General features: G+C 37.2%; 2 protein-coding genes across 4 annotated transcripts; one reads left to right on the top strand and one right to left on the bottom strand.

The window, feature by feature from the left end:
• Positions 1 to 7,465: 7,465 nt before the first annotated feature.
• Positions 7,466 to 12,702, bottom strand: DYDC1 (DPY30 domain containing 1). Of its 3 annotated transcripts, XM_064662533.1 has the most exons (8): positions 12,596 to 12,699; positions 12,204 to 12,373; positions 11,512 to 11,664; positions 11,292 to 11,414; positions 10,025 to 10,159; positions 8,981 to 9,076; positions 7,762 to 7,817; positions 7,466 to 7,589 (listed from the first exon to the last, which is right to left on the bottom strand). In XM_064662533.1, exons 3-7 carry the CDS (start codon positions 11,656 to 11,658, stop codon positions 7,767 to 7,769), a joined length of 552 nt encoding a protein of 183 aa, XP_064518603.1. In that variant the 5' UTR covers positions 11,659 to 11,664; positions 12,204 to 12,373; positions 12,596 to 12,699; the 3' UTR covers positions 7,466 to 7,589; positions 7,762 to 7,766. The 3 variants fall into 3 exon arrangements, with proteins under 3 accessions (XP_064518603.1, XP_064518604.1, XP_064518602.1); XM_064662534.1 differs by lacking the exon at positions 12,204 to 12,373 and having other exon boundaries at positions 10,025 to 10,132; positions 12,596 to 12,702; XM_064662532.1 differs by lacking the exon at positions 12,204 to 12,373 and having other exon boundaries at positions 12,596 to 12,701.
• An 829-nt stretch (positions 12,703 to 13,531) lies between these two features.
• On the top strand, positions 13,532 to 16,546 carry EXOSC3 (exosome component 3). The gene is made up of 4 exons (XM_064662531.1): positions 13,532 to 13,831; positions 13,915 to 14,064; positions 14,967 to 15,118; positions 16,250 to 16,546. Exons 1-4 carry the CDS (start codon positions 13,565 to 13,567, stop codon positions 16,449 to 16,451), a joined length of 771 nt encoding a protein of 256 aa, XP_064518601.1. The 5' UTR covers positions 13,532 to 13,564; the 3' UTR covers positions 16,452 to 16,546.
• Positions 16,547 to 22,574: the final 6,028 nt, after the last annotated feature.

Here is a 22,574-nt window from a genome sequence, read left to right as displayed (position 1 = left end):
CAAAATTTTGTTCTTAAAGTTTAAGATCACTATTTTTTTTTTCATTTTTGCAATGCAGAGTATTCAAGTTACACAGAAATCACAGTACTCTAGAAAATGAACCAGCAACACTAGATCATGTCAAGGAAGCAAACCCAGCTTTAGTCCTTTAAGAGGAAACTGAAGCCTGCAGCTCGCTCTACTAGGCAGGCAAAGAGAAGGCCAGAACTACTAACTATTCTCTTTACCATCTTAAACCCTACCCTACATAGGTATATAGGCTACCCACAGGTAGCACATAGCAAAACATGTGCAAGAGCTGCTCTTAAGGTTTATCTTTCTTCTTCTACTTCAATATTTTCTCACCCATTTTTGGTTCTTTTTCTTTTTTCCCCTCTTCCAGGTTTTCCAACTAATCAATTTAAGGAGCACCTTAGTTTCCTACATTCATATCAATCATTGGTTCTGTTTCTAGGCAGAAGATTCTTTCCTGTTTCTGAGGTTGACAGCTTACAGGCTTCCTGCTACTGCTGCTTTCTTATGTCCACAATCCATGTTGCTTGTAATTAAACACCAGTGTTGCCTTTGGCCTCTCAACGGTTTGATAAGAAGTCAGCCAGAAAACAGAGAACAGAGTAGACCTGTCATAACCAAAAATCTATCAACTATTCCTATCAACTCTAAGAGAAAAGCATTTGACTCACAGATATTAGAAGGTTTGGACAGTGAAGTGAAAGATCCCATTTTCTGCTTTTGAAAATTAGTATTGAAATTGGCACCTAGAACACATTAGCTCCTCTAAGACAACCTCTTTTCTGTATCTTCAGAAATCTTGGCTAATGAGAAAAGTAATGGAAAGTTTATGATGCAATTTATTGTTAAATTCTTCCCAAATGCTACCAGTGGCTTAGCATCCCAACAGAAACAATCAGAGAACAAGGCATTTAGAGGTTTTGGGTAAGCAGTTCTATTTTGTTAGTTCTCCACCTCTGCAGTACCATAAAACATGTCACTAGGATTCTGTAAGTCTTAAGAAGTAAGGTCAAAGTTATTTCAATGTGTAATTATTTTTAAGACACATATAGATATTCCCATGTGGTTGGCATGAATGTTTTACCATTCCTGCCAGCATGTTCAGTTAGCACAGACCTGATCTCCTTAGAAACTAAAACAATTTCTACACAGACAGAAAACTAGAATATGAAATTCATTTCCAGATTTTGATTTCACAAATATCTGAATCTATCCAAAGCTGCAGGTCTCATTTTTACAGTGTGTATAACATTGAAATATTGTAAGCAATAAAAATTTATCTTACTTAACCCTAGGAATTTACTTATCCTACCAAAAAAAGCAAAATTCAAACAAGTCAATCGATCTTTTTTTAAAGGTTAGATGGTTCTTTGATTTAAGGAAGTGTGAAGAATGTTGGTGTATTGCTGTCAGCTACATGGGCACGGAAACTTTGTTGCAGTCACAAAATAGTGAGAGAGTTGTAGCTGCTGGAAAGACATTTCAAGAAACTGCACCAAAAAAAAAAAAAGAAACCTGCCTTTACAGTACTCTGTGTCAAGAGACAGGACAAATACATAGAAATATATAGATCTGGTTGTATTGTCCTGATTTTTTGTGCCAAGCAAAGCCTGGGCAAATTCTAAGACAGATTTGCATATCATAACTATGCTGAGTTTCCAAGCGATAGCTCAAAAAAAAGCTAGAAAAGTCACATAGGAGTAAGGGGAAAATGTGCATGAGTTAACAATGGCCTATATCTGAGCAGTGGCAAAAATATTTATCCTAAAGATATTAAGAGATCAGTGTCTATAAAAAGATGATCTTTTGAGATAAGAGAATAGTTCGTGTCCCAGTATAGCGTTCTAGCATATGATTGGTGATAGTTCTTGTACAGTTCAAACCTGACTGAATAGGTTTCAAATACAAGAAAATATAATAAAACTTAACACAAGTTCAAATGAGAAAAGAAATAGTGGTGCATTTTTACTATAGGCTCCACTTAGATACATGTGCCCACTGAAAAAAATGTTGAAGAACAGCTGTCTCAGAACTTCACTGCAGTCCCAGCCCTAGAAATTTTCAGCTGCCAGTGCCTCAGGGTAACTTTTCAGTGCAGCTAAGCTTACAATGAAACAAACAACAGATCTTGTTTCCAGGATTACAATTATCGGCTAAATAAATAGCATTTTTTAAACTTATCTGCTAAACACATCAGTGGCAAAACCACAATTGCTTAAGATAATAATGAACCAAATACAGGTGTGTCCACATGCAGCCAGTCATTTCTGGAAGAAAGTACATCCAAGAGGTGGAGTAGAAATTAAGCAGAATGATTGGAGAAGCCCAACACACTCCCAGGAATGTGACTTGAACCTGAGCAAAAGGGAGCTGCAGTGCCCCTTTGCTGGAATTGGAGTGATACATTATATGAACGTTTCTTCTCTCCAATCCTCCCTACAATAATTCATCTCTATTTCTGCAGTGTCTTCCCTGCACGTAATTTGAGTCAATCAATTATCTCATGTTTTACTATTAAGTATATTAAAAGTTTAATAACTAGGAGATGGCTTCTCAAAGGCAGAACTCATGTTCATGTTAGTTGAGAGCTCAATCCTCTTATAATTTCAACCACAGCTTTTTCAGTAACTTCAATGAGAAGACTGAAGTCCTTGGAAGACTAGTTCCTCAGTACACCAAAAATGGTTTACCTCAATTTTATTTTTTTTAAAACAAAACAACAACAACAATCAGCTTTATAATAGAGCTGAAAATATGATTCAGTTCATTACAAAAAACAGACTAACCAAAATAGTGATCAAGTTTAAACATATTTCATCCTCCTCCCATAGGAAAAGCCAATTTCTTTATCTGGAATCTGCTAGACAAAGTCTAAATTACAGAGGAACCACTGAATGAAATAATGTCTTTTGTCCAAAAACCAATTTGCTCAACTCAAACACCAATGGGTTCTTGCATGAAACTAAAGTCACATTTTTCACACTTACTTTCCCAAGATTGTGGAAAAAAAAAAAAAACAACCAAAACTTTTATGATAGCAACTTCTGTTGAGATCCATGCAGAAAGTAGCAGAATCTCCTTGGAGAGTTCATTAAAAGATTCCTAAACCTTTTAAATACTCCTTAGAGAGGCTAAGATCATCCAGATAACTTTGGCATGATATGCCTAAATATCAATTTTTTTTTTTCCCTAAATCAATCACAAGCTTCACAGAATCATTTAAAGTACATTGAAATTTTAAATTACACCAGATGCAAACTAATGGGGAAAATCTGGATATTTAGTGAGGTATATATTTCTTATCAGTACAGAGACATCAATACAGCCTTTGTGACAGATAACTCAAGTAAGATTAATCAACAAGAAACAAATGGCAACTTCTCTGCTTAGTACATTACTGGACTGTACACCTTGGATTTGCTTTCAGGTGATAATACAAATATGCCTGGTATTAATTATTTTATTATTAATAAAATTATTAATGATTTATATTAATAAAATCATTTTAATTTCTGGCCATTGATTCTGGATGACCTAAAGATAAAATGGAAGCACTCAGTATCTTCACAAAGCCCCTAATGAACATAGTTTTCCATGATGTAACACCTTCTAATTTATTTCAAATCCAAAATATCATAGATTACAAAAAGTCTGATCTCTGATCTAAGTTAAACACTGATTTTGGTTCATTAGAATGATTCTATGAGGTGCAGATTTACAGGGAAGACCCGCAGCATTTAAGTTATATATACACATCTGAGAACTCTCAAATTCTGGCAATGAGTCTTCTGCTTAACTTCTTAAAAAGTTTGCTACACTGTGACAGCTCAATTAAATGGCACTGTCCTCTACCTGGCCTTTATCCCTTTCACTATTAGACCAATAAATTTTGGTCTATATACAAGTTTATATAAATGTTTATAATAGTATAACTTCTTCCATTATATTAGTTATAACAAATACACAAGTATAAAGTACAATGACTGCATGAAGGATTATAATGGTAATGCCAAAAAACAAACAAAAGTTTTAGAAACCCCCCCAAAAACAAACAAAAATCCACCAAAACAAAACAAAAGCAAAAAAAACCCAACAAAACAACAGCAACAAAACCCTCCAAAACAAAACAACAACAAAAACCTGAAACCACCAAAAACCCCACCACAAATACAAAACCAAAAAAGCAAACAAGTGTACTGGTAAGATATTTTTAAAAGTACATCAGTCCTTATCAGCAAGCAACAGGTTTAGTCTCTCTTTTCTAGCTCTAGTCAATAGACAACACCGTTCTTTTTCTAACCTAAGTACAGGAAAAACTTCACAAAATAGAAGTAAAGCATTTAATAGTTGACTTCAAATGTGAGTAAACTGTATTAGCAAAGTTCAGAGGAATTCTATTTTACATTTAAACCAGACCAATTCACCTTTCTCCCATTCCCATTAGCAAATTATTGTATAAGGCTTTTGCTTACAAAAAGATAAGTTAGTTCCTTTAGACTGTGAAAACCATCCATCATAAGAAAGGGGACTGCAAACTTAAAGCCTATTCTGTTAACAGATAACATTAATATGTGCTTGCTGCAACATGTATTTCTCCTTTCTTACATTGCAGAGCTGAGTTACCATGTTTGTGAGCAGACTGATAGTTAATCTGAATCATTTTGTCCTATTCTGGGCTTCATATCTGTTTTCATCCTTATGCTTCAGTATTGTTGGAATGAGAACAGCTGTGAATGGGCACACTACTATCAGCACTTTCTGTGAGGGATCTGCACATGGTCTGATAGCAGCTTGAATAAGACTGCTCTTATTCTGAAGAAAGGAAAAATGACAATTTCATAAATCTTCTTTCAGTATTTAACACCTTATTTTCAGTGACAATTTCTACATTCTGCCTCTGAATACCATCTTCTTCATTCCACAAAAATGTATTCAAAGGAAGTGTAAGCTATAGAAGTTGTTACATTAGGTAATTGCCTTTTTCTTATTCAATATACAACTTTAGATTTTATAGAGGTAAAACTCTATTAATACCTGTGAAATCACATTATGTGCAGTAACTAGAATAGTTATCTTCTCACCTGTTCTCGTCCTGTTCCAGGCTCTAGCTTGCTATACTCCAAAGAAGGTAAAAGTTTAGAACGAGAAGGCAAAAATTATTTTAAGCTGCCTTAATTTCTCCTTCAGGTTTAGACACCCAAGCAGAAGTCATCTTTGTCATGAACTAAATTTCCAAGTTACCTACAGGCTGGTTTGCACCTCAAGAAAGCACTGAGCCAAGAACTGTTTACCCTCTTGTCCCATATCCAACAAAAGAATTCCTATAAAGCTGTAGAAGGTGCATAATGCACTACATCTACACACATAAAATCTTGAAGAAACAGAAATTTCTACATATAACATAACAGCAAAGGAACAATTTTATTTTGACCCTTTGACCCTAAGCCATTTTCTCATAGAGTTTCCATCCAAAAATTCAATTCCTATTTTTAGAGAAAAATGGGGAATATGTCCTGCAGGATTATAAAAATAAAAGCCAGTTAAAAATAAACTGAAACAAAAGGACAAACACTTGCTGCAGTTTTCATGGGCTCTAACTGACAGAGCCCCCAGTGTGCTTATTTAGGATGCACTCTAGTGGACACACATATAACAGAATCAAACAAAGATACAAAAAACTATGAAAAGAGATTAAAAAGCAAAGGCCACGTGTTATTAAAGTTACTTCGTAGCATGTTCTAAAACACTGTCTTGAATTTGAAGGTTGTATGAAGGCTGAAGTTTTTGTAGTCAACACGATTGGACATAAAATGTAAATGGACGTGAGTTACTTATCAATTTTTAAAACTTTTACTCCAAAGAACAAGATTCAGTTATACTTACTGGTTCATAAGAGAACTCCATCTATTTATCCAATTACTCCATTCCTCTGAAATTGGCACAGGAAGCTGCTGTGCTTACAGTGTTAACAGGTGCAATTAGAACTGCAGTATCTGAAAGTATGTCCTTAAAATTATATTTATTAGTAACAGTTAAAATAGTATAATCATAAACTGTGACAAAATCAGTTTACTGCAATGTCAACCATAAGGGCATATTCATGCCACCAAAAAGGTTCTTGACTATCATAGAAATTGCAAACCTATACCAATGCAAATTAAATGTACATAGAAAGCCTGACCACCTAGTCACAAAAGTAGTTCCATTTTTCATTACTTCAAAGGTTCATAAACATTTCTAAGTATTTATACCTGGTAGAGTGACATTTTTCTCTTTTGATTTTAAGGTTATTCATGTAAGATATGCTAGTGAAAAGCACTCAAAAAGCAATGAAGCAATAAAAAAGGGCACAGGAAATTTTAAAAAACGTATACTTTATTTTTAGGGGAAAAATAATATACTACAATACTAAAAATCATTAGTGCTTACATTTTTAAAAATTGATAGTATTATGCTTAGTAGGAGCTACATGAACAAATGTTATGCAGAGTAACAAAATATTTATTATGCAATTTTGCCTTTGCCTGTGTAGCATATAGATATTTTTAAGTTTGCCAAAGATAGCAAAACCCTTAGAGTCAGCAATAATATAAAAAAATTAAAGTGAAATTATCACAAAAATCAATTTCATCCCAAAATTGAAGAATGCTGTGAATGCATTAACTGCACACTGAATTTGTAATGAAAGATATTTTCATTATACAATATTGGCAATGAGTTAATTGTCCAACTAACTTGTATTAGAAGACACTGAGATACAAAGGCACATTTTATTGAAGCATTTCTTAGTGCTGATGTCTTTTTCATTTATAATGAACAGACATGGAACATTCTTGACAACCTATACCAAAATATCAGAGATTACAGACATCTGTTCTTATAAAATTAATGCATCTTTAGGGATTACAAAACTTATTTTTATAGATAACTATGGATCAAGCTAAATATTGTTCTTAATTTTTTTAGAAGTGAAGCTTTAAGAAATAATAGTGGTATTTAGTAAAGACAACGTAGATTCAACTTGTTGATTTACAAATTCAAGACAAATGCAGAAAAGACTTAAAAACTTGACTAATCAAAACTGATATGCGGACTTGCAGCTCACTTAGTATCACACAACACTCAGAAAAGGTTATTTTAAAGTCTAGATCAAACACCCAGAGCTACAAAAATAACCTAATGATTTCTAAGAGACAAGATCTTCTAGTACATCTGTCAATTGAGTCAGAGTTAAAATTCATCTCTTCCAAATACATTGGAAAAATATTCTGATTGGATTTTTGCACCTAGTTTGATGTGCAGAACTCTCTCCTCATCTTCTAACCTGTGGAGCATTCCCTTTTTCTATCAGAAACCATACAAATTCTTGAAAAATCTTTTTTCAAAAATATCTCTTTTATTATAGATTCAAATTATCATACTGTAGCATCTACCCTCAAATAATACCAACACATTAATTTTATCTGTATTTATTATGGTTACACTTCAAGTATCAATGTGCAATAAGCAGAAAATCTATTTGCTTCTCTCATTTCAGTTGCAGTTTTCTTCCTCCAAGTCAGCCATGCTAGCTACAACTGTTTAAGAACAAAAAGGAAGAATCAATGCCAGAATTAACAGACTTTATACAAACACCCTGAAAACAAACACACTGAAACAACAGCATGTAAATCAGTTCTTCATATAAAATACATAAATCAAGATACTACACTTCAGGATAAGCAAGTAATGAGAAGAAAATATATTTACTGCTTTCAGGTCTGTTCAGAACTTTCTTCTGCTTCTGCTGTGAGATCTGTTTTACTCTAAAAAACAACAAAAAAATTCTATCACTTACCAGAATTCACTGAACTTTGTAAAAAGGAAAACAGGAAAAAACTGCACATGACAGACAAGTTGGTACTCATCAGTTTAATTATCTATTCTTTCATTCAGTGGAATACAATTAATGTTATCATCAGACTTTTATTATAAAATTCAGGGAATCTGGATGAAGCATTGTGATTCTGAGGGCAGAATTATTTCAAAAGTTAAGGCCTATATATTTTACTTTATTGACTGTTCTTAATTTGTAGCTTAATTCAACAAATATATAACTGTAAAACCTCAATATTACCAAAGGCCAATGTAATCTAACTTTAAACAACTTTATGCATGAAAACTTGAAAGATGGCACATGTAAGAAGCAGCAGGTATGTTTATTAGTTTTTTTAACTTTTTGTGATTTGCTTATTTAAGAATTCATAAAATATGCCTGAAGTCTCAAGAATAATTTTTCATACATAATTATCAAAAAATTATAAAAATTAGGGCTATATGAGATATTGAGAATTCATCTGATTTACCCTCGTGGAAAAAACACCTGTGAAAACCTGACCATAAGAATAGTCATAAGTATGTTAATAATATATTTAGAGAACACTCAAAAAATAGGCTGTTATTAAAGTAGATTTAAGCATAAAGCACATTAATATCACAATATAAATTCTGAGCTAGAATTACACTACTGGTACCAGAAATAAAGTGAACAAACTATTAAAGTCAATAAAGGAAAAAGCTTTCTGCTAATGATGTACTAAAACTAGTATATCAAAATCTCAAGTTATCACACTTGGAATACTCTAACTGGAAAATGTCAGACAGGTCTCTTAATGACCAACGAATACTCAGAAAACCAAGTGATTTTGCAGGAGTTGGCATCATCTGTTAAAAGCACTGCCTTGCCTTGCTTTAAATGAAGGCTGATTTATGTTCTCTCATTTCCTTGGACTGCCAAGTATAAAAGGAATTAAAAAATTAGAATGGCTTAACTTGCACTAGAGAACAGGCTATGGGCAGTTTGGAGGTTGTGGCCAAAATACTATCCCTTAAAGCCATAGGAGAGAACCAGTAACAGTTTAAACCGTTGATAGGTCAGCACAGAAAAGCAAATCTGTGAAAATAATTAATTTGTAATCTCTTTCTAAACACTTACCTGTTCACTCTGATCTGGCTCCTCCTCAGCTTTGGTCAAATCAGGTGTTCCAGGTCTATCTGTAAGTTCAGGTACCGTCTTTTCATCTTCCTATGGTAATGAAAACCAGTTTTCAGTTAAAAATATTCCATGTCATGAAATCTACAGAAAATATTTTAAGTATGTTAAAAAGTATCTACAGAAAATATTTTAAGTATGTTCTCCTTATATCAATATAAGGAGAACACTTAAGGTAAGTACTATAAAATTTGTTAGTATGTGAATACGGTCTTTGCATGCTTAAAACTTTTTAATAACAGTAATTTCAATTTAAATTTCTACATACTCATTTTTTCTGACACTTTCATACTCTCATCTTTCTACAATTATGTTCTGTCAGTTTATTAACAGAGTGTTCTAAAAACTTATGTATTTCTCAAACATTATGTGTTCCACATAAATTTAAGAGGTATTCACATTTAAAGGCTTTATTGAGATAAACAATTAGCAGTCTATGTTTTTACTGAAGTAGCTTAAAAGACCATATTAAAAGACTCAGACATCTGTTTACACACTCTTCTGTTAGTATAAATTCCCATGTGCCAGGAAGATCTCAGAATCAAGAGGCATCACAATTCAAAACCACAGTTCCTTTTCCAGGTACAGCAAAGGACTTCACACTCACACTCCGTAAAACATTACTGTCTCAATACTTAAGCTAGACATGCTTATATTGTTATAACTTTCTCATAAATGCCATGAAGGAATGTGGAAGCATCAGCTAAAATAGCCCTATACTAAATTTTGCAATAAATATATGCTCTGTTCTGAATATATACTAATTAAGCCTAATAGAACAGACCAAAGTCCAGGCAAAAAATTCAGACTGCAAAACCAAGGTATTAGACATTTTTTCCCCCATTTACATTTTTTAAAAAAATTATATGTTAATTCAAAGCTCATGGGCTTCTGCCTTGTGTTTCATAATTGATGCCTGCATTCAGAAAAGATGGTTCATTCAGGGTATTTTCAAACTACCAACTAAGCTTCGGCTTAAACCTTTTGATCTTCCTGCTGCAACTGCACGTTGTCTTCTTCACTCTGCAGTTCCAGCTTCTCACGTTCTTGCTCCAACTCAGCCTTCTGACGTTCTTGCTCCAACTCAGCCTTCTGACGTTCTTGCTCCAACTCAGCCTGCAATCAGTTTAAGGACAAATCAGAAAGAAAAAACCCCACGTTCATATTTCCACCGCGTTGCTTACAATGCATTTCATAACTGAAATCACAAATAGAACAAAGAGGAGGCATAAAGCCTAACTGCAGTGTTAGTAACAAAGTCCTTTCAGTATCATCTGGCTCAACATTTTCAAAGGTTTTAGACTCTCATGGATAACAAGGCTTCACTACCAAGGGGAAGGAGAAGCAGTTGACTGAAGTTAGTGTACACACTTTGGATACTGTCTCATTCCACATGCTCTTTAGCAGTCTATATTAGTTATCTCCTATACTTTGGATTAAGCTCTTTGGTACTTTGTACAGTATCTAGCACAAATAGATGAACCAATATAGTATCAAATCTATAGAAAGGACTGGTAAGCAATATCATTAACATTAATCATGTCCATCAGCAACCTTTAGTATTTCCAATTGGAAATATCTAATAGAAAGTGTCTATTATTTGTAAGCATTAAGTCCTATTGCATCAAAACTTCAGAAACTTCACAATTAAGTATTTATGTTCAACAGCACTAGAGAATACTGTTAGCTCTTGCATTTTGTGAGCAGTTTCAACAAATATGGTCATATTGTTGTAACTAGCTTTCATGTTCCTTTTTGGTACATGTAATCAAAATTTGCCTAAATATTTGACTACAGACAAAATTGTTAGGTTAAAAAATGCATCTAACGTGAGTATTATTATTAGTAGTAGTATTATTATTCAATATTTTTCCCATAGTTTATATGAGATAATGATTGGTTATTACTCTCAGATCTCCTAGCATTTTTGCAATGATTTCTAGCTTTATTTGCACCAGCTCTTGCTCATAATTAACTACAGAGGATAGTCTACTTATTTTCAGCTGCTTCTCATATAAGTCTTATGTTGGTTTCTTTCCAACTTAAGTGCCTTCATTTTTAAAATGCATAGTAAGCTTTCCTACCCACGTGATGACTAATAGTTTCAGTTATTCAGAAAAGAGAGATTAAAATACTTCTTTCACGCCAACTTTATCAAAACCATTATAGATTGGAAGTACAGAAAGAGCTACAGGATGCCACAGCACCATACGCTATTCAGAATTATGTATTACTAAGTATTATTAACCTGACGTTGTTCTTCGAGTTTCTGCTGGATCAACCGCTCTTCTTCCTCCCTTTTTCTTATTATTTCAAGCTCTGCTAGTGCTGCCTCCCGTTCTTGTTCCAGCTCAGCACGCTCCAACATTCTCTATTTCAGAGGTTACACAGAACCAATTAAAAAAAAAGGAGATATATACCATCAATTATATTGTAATGATTTTCTTTTTTGCCTAAGCTGGATCCACCTTTTCTCCTTCATCTAAGTTTCTTCTGTAACGGTAAATCCAATGTGCAAGATACTCTATTGGATCTGCTGGCCGATGCTCTACAACCTCTGTCAGTCCCTTTTTCAAGCAATCTCCCAGGCATTGCTTCAGATACTGAGACTCCATCCAAATCTATCAACAAGAAACAAACAGGTATTAACTATGAATGACAAAATTACATTAAGGGGGTTAAAAATTGTTGCCTCAAGCAGTTAACTCTGAATATGACATTACTTTTTATGAACCTTGCAATATATACAGGAAAGTTATTTAAATTGTTTGTTGTATTGGTTTAGTTCTTATAAACTCCAGTTGATAGGTCAGTTACACCAATCACTGCAGGAAAAAATGCTCAACTGCTGCTCCCCTTATTGTTTAGATATGTATATTTCACAAACTACCTAGAAATACGCTGGTAATTCTAGGTATAGACGAGAGGGAAAAAAAAACCTTAAAAGCACAACAGGACACTGAGTATCTGTATATAAGTCTTCTAAGAACAGTGAAGTACTGTGAATGATCAAGGGCAGATTTTAGTTTGAACTAACATAACTATCTTTAAGATAGGTTTGCGACACCAAGGCCTGAAGGAGCCACTCTACACAGTCATGAAAGGCACAAATCTTTGAGCACACACGAGGTTTTACTCGCCCTATTTCAGCAAACACGACCTTTCCTTTCCTGCCAAGGGTGCTCAATCCCTTTGGCGCAGCCCTGGTGGGGCAGAAAATCCAGGCTCTTGGCACTGCCCTGGGCGCGGTGGCCGGGCTGTGAATTCTGTGCCACCCTCTGCCTTCACGGCGGCTCCTGACACAGCGAGTCCCCGGTGAACAGTGAGGACCTGCGGGCACGAACAGACCTGGATTATCCCGGCCCTTTTCACCTGCACCGCCACCCACGCCCTCCGCCCCCGGGCTCTATTTAGGCACAGGCGGGGCCTCCACCCCTCCCCTGGGCTACACGCGGGGCGGGCCCGCTCCTTATCCGTGTTCCTGGTGCGCAGATTTCCTGGGAGGACCTGGCACGTCACCCCTAGAAAGTTGCTCGGACATGGTACTGGCACCTCTTTGCTTCTAGCGCCGCGCTGTAGCTGCTCGTCTTCCCTTGGAGAGCAGCTGCCAGAGCCCCGGTACAGCAGCCCCAGCCTCACCCGCTCCCACCCTCCGCCCAGCCCGGCCCAGCGGCTGCCGGCGCCGCCCGCCCGCTCCGGCACCGCCCCGGACGCGCGGGGTTGCCCCGCAACAGGGCTGCGAGCCCCGCAGCACCGCCTCCACCGCTCCCGGGAGGGTGTCTCCTAGGGAAAAAAACAGTTTAAATGCGGTTGATGCTCTCTCTGCCCTCTCCGTGACCGGTTTCCACTCACAACAGAAAGGGGTGTCCATCCACATCTTCAGCCAGCCCTGTCTGCAATCAACTGGCAACGCACCGATGCTTCTCCGTTAATTTAGGGGATTATACACGTCTGTGTACAAATGCATGCGGACACGTAGATAAAAACTAGAAAGCAGTTCAGGAAAGAAAACACTCTTGGGATTTTAGCAAAAGGAACCTGAGCTAGCATAGAATAAGAACTTTATAGCCAAGTACAGGGTGCGTTTTTCAATAAATACTTTATTATGGAATTTGAATTTCCAGCTTTAAGGCAGAGTTGTATTTTCTCCTTGGCTGACATTCACCTCCAACTTGAACAGCTGTTTGCTTTACTGGCAAACTTCTAACCAGGTATTTAAAAATCCCTGCATATAATTACAGCTGGAAGAATTAATTCAGCGCGGACGTTAATCCTGAATCTTAACGGCGCTCACGTTATCTTAGCAGTTCCCAGGCAGAAATGGAAGGCTGCAGAAGGACTGCTTCCCTGAGTGAAAAGCTACACGGGAGTGCTGGAGTTCCGTGAGAGGTAAGACGAGCCGGCTCCATCAGCTCCGGGACGGGAGGCGGTGAGAAGGCGCCGGCCGGGGGGTGTCGCTGGCGCCCCGCGCACTCAGAGCGCAGCCGCCCGGCCCGGCCCGGCCCAGGCAGCCCCGCGGCCATGGCGGCGGAGAGCGGCAGGGCGGCCGAGGCCTGCGTGGGGCAGGTGGTGCTTCCCGGGGACCTGCTGCTGCTGCCCGCGCACTACGATGAGGACGCGGAGGGCGAGCGGCTGCGGCTGAGCACGGGCGCGGCGCCCGCGGGGCGGCTGCTGTGCGGGCCGGGGCTGCGGCGGAGCGGGGCCGGGCTGCTGGTCACCAAGTGCGGGCTCCTGCGGCACCGGCCCGCGGGCCCCGGCGCCTACTGGGTGGACTCGCAGCAGAAGCGGGTAAGGGCGCGGGGGGACCGGGGATGTGTATCTGTGTGTGCGTGTGAAACCCCTGACCCGTGTGTGCCCCTGTCCCGCTCCAGTACGTGCCGGTGAAGGGTGACCACGTCATTGGGATCGTGACGGCCAAGGCGGGGGATGTGTTCAAGCTGGACGTGGGCGGCAGCGAGCTGGCGTCCCTGTCCTACCTGGCCTTCGAGGGCGCCACGAAGAGGAACAGGCCGAACGTGCAGGTGAGTGCGCTGGTGAGCTGGCGGTGATGCTGTAGCCGTCCCGTTTGGTGGCGCTTCAGATGCGTTTTGGTAGCTTCTCCTAGTTAGAAGCGTTTTTTGTAAGCCGCCTATAAAAGGGAGAGTGCCGGTCTGCTTGCAGTGATTTTTCCTGGGCCCTCCTCGGAGTTAGACTGCGGCCTTTCAGAGGTTTCCTAAGAGCACTGTAACTAGTGTAGTTTGGTCTCTGTCAGGTCGCAGGCTTCCTCACTCTCTCATTTTAATTTTCCCATAATACTGCCAGTAGCAGATGCAGTTCACGAGTAGTGTGCATGCAAAGGGGCAGTATGAAGTTAAGGTTTTAAAGCAAGCTTTTATGCTGCGTGATGCTGGGGTAAAATATTTGTGTCTGTTTTGCTTTTTTTTTAACGACACTGTTATAAACAGTTGTATGGCACATGCATGCCACACTTTCTGCACTCTGATGAAATATCATCACCAGAATGTAAAAATGGAAGAAAAATATAAAGAGAAGTAAAATAGCTTTATGTGATTTTTTTTGTTGTTGTTGTTGTTGTTGTTCTGATAAGTGATTACAAGAGCAGATTGCTTAGACTTTAAATATCATTAGAGTGTGAAGAAAGAGGAATTCATATATGGTATTTAAAAAGACTGGAGCTATTTAACTCCTTTAAATAAAATTGTCCTTTTTTCTTACAAATTCTAGTAGCAGTACAAGATAATTCTTTGTGGAGGATGCTGTCTTTAGTAGAAGAAGAGAAAATTAAAATTATTTTCCTATCATCACTGTTTTAAATATATTTTGTTGCCTCACTAGAGGATCTTTATCAATAATCAGCATTTGTTACAAAATGTACAGTATGATCTTCTCTTTTACTTTTGCTTTTTGACACTGTTTTGTTTAGGTGGGAGACCTTATTTATGGTCAGTTCCTCGTAGCAAATAAAGACATGGAACCAGAGATGGTCTGTATAGACAGCAGTGGAAAATCAAGTGGAATGGGAATAATTGGACAAGATGGCTTCCTCTTTAAAGTTTCCTTAGGTCTAATAAGAAAGTAAGTACTAAGAAACGTAAGTAGTTGCTCTAATATGTAATATGGTAGGTAGGATTTGCCAGTTGTTCCCTCCGAGCAGCGTGGGCAATTTGGTAGTTCTTGTGGTGTATTTGTGTATTTGTAGCACCAGTTGTGCTGAATGGAGTGTGAATATTGACCTAGAAGAAGCATTTATTTTTTCTTTTAAGGGATTTAGATGCTTTTCTATATGGTGTTCCATGACCTGTTTAAAAAAAAAAAAGTGATGTGGTTGCCAAGGGAGTATGGAAAATAAAGCTAGTGTCCTAGCTAGCTTTATTTTCCAATATCAAACATTCAGGATAGTGTTTCAGGTAGGTACAGACTACCTTGGAGATGCTTACTGTTCTTTTTCTGCTTAATGGAATAGTGGGGATGTACGTTTAGCTGACAGCTGATCAAAGAGGTTTGGAGTTTCTTATGCTGATGCAAAGACAAGATTTTCTGTGACTATCAAGAAATACCAGATTATATGGATAAATGATAGTCAAGCTTTGTTGTTGCCTTTTGGGTGGTTTTTTTTGTTTGCTTTTGTTCTTTGGATAAGCAATCTGGAGATGTAGAGCCACTATTTCCCACCTGTAATTATTTGTTTGATTTATATGTCCCATCAGAAGTCAGTGTGAACTGATACAAAGACTTTTTGCAGCCATTCTGTTTGTTTTCCAAATTTTGTCTGTATGCAAGTAAAGCAATAACAGTATATTACAAGTAAACTGCTAAATCCTGATGTGTTTTTCTTCTTTGTGAAGATGTTCAAGCTTGATTTAATCCTAGACATATTACAGTATTATTGAGAACTTTACTTTTCAGTATGCTGCCAGCTAATAAAAATAAACTAGTCTGTTTACTGCTACTAATTTGGAAGTAATACTATTTGGTATTATTTCCAAATCTTAATTAGGAAAAAACCCTGCTAAATTCACAACTCTTGTATTTTTTTTTTAAGTGGCTACATTGATATTGTGTTACTATTTTGGATGTATATTCTACTTTTTGGTGTTACTTTAGTAGCTGCCATAACAGCAGTGCTGCTGGTGTTACTGATGATAACAATGTGGTGTCTGTAAATGGAAGCACATTTTTTCTGATTTTTTTTGATCTTATTTACAGACTCTTGGCTCCCAAATGTGAAATAATTCAGGAGTTGTCACAGTTATACCCATTTGAGCTGGTGCTGGGAATGAATGGAAGAATATGGGTAAAAGCAAAAACAGTTCAACAGACTTTAATTATAGTAAATATTTTGGAAGCCTGTGAGTATATGACTGCAGAACAGAGAAGACAAGCACTTGCCAAATTATCAGGGAACTGATGAGAGAAGACTTTGAGGATTTGTTTGCCATGACAGTAGAGTGTTTTTGTTATTTTTGTATTCGGATTTATATTAAAAGCCATTTTTTAAATGAAGTATTGTGCTTTGGTTGTTCTTCATTTCCCTTCTTTATCCACTCAGCTTGTTCTTTTACTCACTGTTGTGATTATGAAGCCCTGTTTATGTTCACGTTTCTGAATTTTCTGATTGATATGGAGATGGTCTTTAGAAGTTTTCATTAGCTGTGAGTTTTGCAGTGTAACTAACTACTTAAGTCTTCTTTAAGAAAACTGATCATTTTGTAAACAGAATATATTTGCTTTTTTAGTTGTATTAAGACTTCAAACAGTACATCTTTACTTAGGGGGCTCATTCATCCTGGTCAGATGCTCTTATTTATACAGTCACGTGAAGTGGTTATTTAGTATTTTACAAAATTTGGGAATAGAAGTGCAGGTAGAGAATACCAGAAAATAATTACAGGGCATAGCATAAAAAAAATCACAGGGTGATTAAGGCAAATGATCAGATAAGACCAAACATACACTCACATCAACCTTACAACTTTCACTAAAAGATAACTTGCCTAGTGGTATTAAGGAGATAGTGATTAGGACATAATAATAGCCATGTGTTTTTTGATTCTAGGCACTGGATCACTGGATTTATTTTCTTTAGTTCCAGCATGAAAATACCATACAGCTTTGCTTAATGTTTAACAAAATCAGCATTTCAGAAAAAAGCTATATTAGGCCTCTTTGTGTAGTAGTTCCTCACATGCATATAGAGAAGATGCTGTTCTAGGAGATGTAAGTTCTCAGCGTGTTTTAGTATGTGAATAGTTTGCTACTGTTCCTCTGAAAGAGACCCCTGAATTAAAGAAAGGGTAATTACTGGTGCCTGCTTCCTGTGGGAGAAAAGCTTGACTGTACCTAATGAAGTGCATTGTAGCTGTTAGGCAGTTACTTACATCTGTGATCTTCTGTGGTTCTTAATAAGCTAAATAGTTTGATAGCAATAGTTAAAGGAAATTAGAAAAAATGGATTAATTAGAGTAAGCCTGAATACCATCTTAATTGAAGTGGAAACACAGTTTTTCCTATTTTGTATTTCATCCAAAGTTTGATGATAAGGTTGTCTTTGGCATCTCTGTCAGTTAGAAATTGCTTCAATTCAGAGCCACTCCTCTGAGTCATCTGTAAAACCCTTACCTAGGGCTTCCCCTGATTCAACAAAAGCACAGCTCTGATGGTTTCCAGGTGAGTAATGGCTACAAGTCAGAATTTGAGTGGGTTTCACTGGCCTCCCTATTTAGCATTTAGGGCATTGCTCATCTGGCTTGGTAGACCTTTAGTCATCTCTTTTTCACCTGTCATCTCCCAGGTGAAGTGACTTTCATTCATATCCCATAAACCTTTTAGGTCTATAATCTCTCTTACTACACATGAAAAGCTGTAAATTAATAAGGGTTTCACCAACTGCTCTTCTCCAGAGCTTTTTCCAATTTCAGCTATCCAGGGCCTCTGCAGGTTGTCTGTTACTGGAACAATAGCTGGCATAGGCAGAAAAGCATTTGCCAAATGATCTCAGGGTGCTAACATGGTTTTCTGTGAATGTTCTTGGATCAAAATAGTAAAACCACAGGAATGGGGAATGACTGATCATTTCCTGAAGAGTTGTGGCTTGAAATTAAATTAGCCTCACCACTCCCCTTTACCTAAGCAGCCTCCTTTCTCTCCCAGAAGTCTGAGTATCAAGCCTAACCTGCAAGACACAGGAACAATCCCTGTATTTAAAAATGCTGTTGTGATAGGGCAGCAGAGCAAATGGTGACCTTGAAAGTTCTTAACATAATCAGCACACTGTTTCGTACAACACGTTATTCTGTTCTACTGTCAACTGCTGATCACCCAAATAGAAATTCAGTTAAATTAAGAACAGGATACAAAATGCAATGAAATTATGGTTGTTTTTAATTTAGCACAATGGTGTAACCATAAATTTCTTAGGTTTCAGCCCCTATGCAATCATTTTAAGCTTGTGCTACAGTTAAGTTTGTTTTTGACAGTTTATGCAGTGGAAGAAAATTATAGTGGATGTCAACAAAATGGGTGTGGGGAAAAATACTTGAAAGTAAGTACACTTAAACACATTACTAACAGAAGGCAATATTCATTTTTTGGTTTTGTGGGGGGTTCTTTGTTGGTTTTTTTACTTGGACAAACAAAAACATTCCTCAAACAAATTACTGCCTTTGACAAGCTTTACCTAATGAACAAAATACTCAGGCAAAATCTAAACATTATCTTTGTGAACTTTTAGTTCTATGTTGGTGACTGGTGTAAAAAGTATATGTGATGGAGTATAACTTAGTTCTAGGAAGAAAGACTGGTCATGATTTAATTATGTTTTCTGCTGGAAGTCTTTCACATGCCCATTAAGGCACATAAACTCATATGCTTCAGGAAATAGGACTTACAGAAGGGTTGCTGTGGACTTGAAATGTACCTTACTAAGTAAGTATAATGTCTTTCTGTTGCATTTCTCTGTATGATGTTAAACATTGTCAATGTTCAACATTTAGGTCATTATTTAGAGTCATTCAGATACTCTGTGATTGTGCATTGGGTGCTTTGTTACATTATTTTTCTTTCAGGGTGTTGCGATGAAGGTTAAGTAAAAACAGTTGATGTCAACATGAACACAGTCCATCTTCCCAGAGATAAGCACAGCCTCTTAAAAAGAAAGTTCACAGAGAATTAAATAGAAACTATACATTGAAAATATGAAGTATATAGTTTGTGGCCCTTCCTACCTTGGTGTTTTTTAATGACCAAGAATGACCGCTAACAGAAAGTACAGATACGTGGTGTTGAAATTAAGTGCGATAGTAACACATTTGTATTTTGCTCTAGCAGAAGAAAGTTGCTCAGACAAATAGTTTAGTGTAATAAAAGGATTAAGAGCTTAACTCTAAGGTTGTGGTTAGAGTGTGGCTGTAGCTCTTCTAAGATTAGAAGTTTACTGTGCCTAACTACTTATTACAGTCTTACCAGTAGGAGTTGGAACTGAGGCTTGCTGGCCATGTGTATTTGATTCCTAGCCAATTTCTGTCAAAATGACCCAAATTGGCATCAACACTTTTAATACCAGGGTTATTCTGGTTTTATAAAATTAATATTCTTTTAGCAAAAGAGGCTGTGGAATTTTTCTCTCAAATTTTAAATATTAAGAGCAGCTCATCTTCTACTGGAGAAGGTTAAATTTGTTAGAGAAAGCCCAGTTTTCTCCCTTGGAGCTTGAACAAATACTTCTGAGTAACAGCTAAATCAACAAACTTACAACTTGGATAAAAAATATTTACACTGGATTTTCTAGCTACATACAACTGACTTGGTGAGATACATTATTTGACGGAGTATAGAAACTCACTGTCTTAAGGACAATGTAGGGCACTTTAGCTATATTAGTAACACAAGCAGCCTTGTCTCTACTAATGACTTCTAAAGATTGTAAGATGCATGACTACTATTGAAGTCTATAGAAGGAATTAAACATGTTGGTTTTACCCCAACAATTTGAAAGAGAAATAGCCTAGAAGCATGTTGAGTGCCTGAATTTTAATAGAAACTAGCAGTTGCAGGCAATTAACCTGGACTGCTGCAGATTGACTGTTTTCCTCTGATGTCCTGATCTTGCAGAAGTGCAGGTACTGCCTTTTGAGTGCTATTTTTGTGGGTGTTTTGGGATATTTGGGAGCTTGGTTTTGCTTATAGAGCCTGAAGCTTGATCACTATTCTAGTGGCTTGAGCAGTCATTAAAATAGCTGGTTTTTACTAGGCCTCAGTGTCCTAGTTTACAATGGAGAATACAAAAAAAGCAGAATAACATTATAGGTAGCACTGCAGTAAATCAGAGAAAGACAAACTACAGACCTCAGAGATTCTATTTTGCTTACACTTACTTGACAAAGATATTAAAGACTGAAGGACAGTCAGAGGACTAATGACTTCATCTGCTGTTTCCAAAGGCTTTGGTTATCTTTTGTCTTGTAAATGGTAGGCTTTTCAGTGATTCAGTGTTTGCATTTGCTATTGCAAAAGAGATTTGTTACAGGAATCTGTATACCCACTAAAAAGACTTACTGATTCTTTCTTCCTGTTCTTGTCCAGATGGAGGGTGTTGCACCAATCTCTTCTTGGTGTTCCGATGCAAACTGCTCATGGGGGTGAAACTAATTTCAAAAGACCTGTAGTGTGACTACTGCACCCTAATCTTACTTAAAATAAATCTGAGTTCCTGTGTCTAGGCTGGCTGTAAACAGACTGGTGCTGTTATTTCCTAAGAATCAGAATGACATTGAGAACACCACCACATGAGCACATCACTGTAGAGCTCCAAAGAAGAGATGGCTTTTGCCTGGCCTAGTGGAGACCTATGTCAGCCTGCATCTGTGTGGATTTGCCTTTACTAGCATACAGGTGAGAAGTTCAAGCTGTATTTTTTATATCTACATCCAATCTTATCAGCTTTGTATCAAAAGTCTTAAATTAGCCTGGAAATCCTTCTACAGACACAAGACCTAGATCCTGTCTTAGTCCATCACTGTCTTTCCTTGTTGCTTTTGAGATGTCCTGTTTCCTGGTAGAAAAGGCAGTTTGTTTAACATTTATCTAACAATGCCCTTGGTCTAAAGTTGATCTATAGAAGCATGATCCAACAAGAAAAAGAAATAACTTCTGAAATAATACACAGCTTTGTCATTCTGTACATGAATTGAAAGTTTCGTAATGCTAGATCATGTTTTAGCATAGGTACTGATACAGTGCAGTCTGGGTGACTTATGCACAGGCATGCCAGAGAAATTTAATTAACTGATGTACAAACACTTTACAGACTGATAGTCTTTGTTCAGTTTAACTATTATAAAACTGAATTATGAAGGCAGGAATAGAAGGGCTCTTTGCTTTTTAAGAACGCTGTTCAAAACTGAGAACTTGAAGATTACATGCTGGTGTCTGTTCCTCTGAGAAATATTCTTCTGTGTGTGTTTGTTAGAGAATTTATTATTGTCTTTTCTTTTTAACAGGAAAAATGTGTGAATAACATCTGAATAGGTATATGGGAAAACTAAACTAGATCAATCATAATATGATTTTATCAAGAGGGAAAACCAGACAACCAAAGAAGTCAAATTCCCATTCAACTTTCCTGCCAAAATTTCATTATCTTTCTGATGCCATGAAGGGAAAGATAGTCTAATAAAGATAAAGAAATCGTTGTTGCAACTCCACTTAATGCAACACAGTAGCCTTTCTGGAGGTGTGGGTAGAGAAGGTTATATTCCAGTATTTTTATGACACCATATTTCTTTGAGTTCTGTGTCTACTAGATGTGTGCATGCATTCAAAGGATTTCACTGCTTTGTGAAGTAGGAAGATATTCTTGGATGGAATCCAGATGTGTGAGCTCAGATTTTTCTGCTTTTTTCAGAACCTTTTTACAATAGGGACAAATGGAGTCAGAGTCACTTCTGTGATTAACTGCTTATTGTTCTTGCCTGGTGCCTTGTCAGGGACTCCTACTCAGAGCAAAGAATAAATAAAAAGATGATCTATTTTGTGATAGGTGGTTCCTCCCCCCCCCAGCAATACTGGCTACCTGGGAATTGTGAAGGCCAGCTGCCAGGTTTGCTAGAGGTGTAATGTGCAGAAGTATCATTAAGAAAAAAGTTTGGTTTGTGTGCTTACCATGGCAACAAACATAATGGAGCTGCTGTTCTATTGACAAATGTTGACAGCTGGATCCACAGCCAGTATAAAATTCAGAAGAAAGGAACGCTGACAGCCTGCAGAAATTAGGGTTTTAATTACACGGTGATGGCTGACAAAATTTACTGATCACTTTTTTGGTCAGAGCGTTTTTCCAAAAATTGCTGTGTCACCATGCAAAGATACATATATTCTAATCCTGATTGTATTTAGGAAACATAAGGCCACTTCAGCATATGTTTAGTGTTGACAGAGAATCTTCCCAACTGATTAAGAAGAAAAAGAAGAGGTACTGTTTCATGTCTTTCCAGGGAAAAATGGCAGCCCTGAATTCTCAATCTTTTCAAGTTCC

This window comes from Pseudopipra pipra, chromosome 8, assembly GCF_036250125.1.
Source record: "Pseudopipra pipra isolate bDixPip1 chromosome 8, bDixPip1.hap1, whole genome shotgun sequence".
In the NCBI taxonomy this organism is placed as follows: Eukaryota; Metazoa; Chordata; class Aves; order Passeriformes; family Pipridae; genus Pseudopipra; species Pseudopipra pipra.
This window is presented reverse-complemented; position numbering and strand designations above follow the sequence as displayed.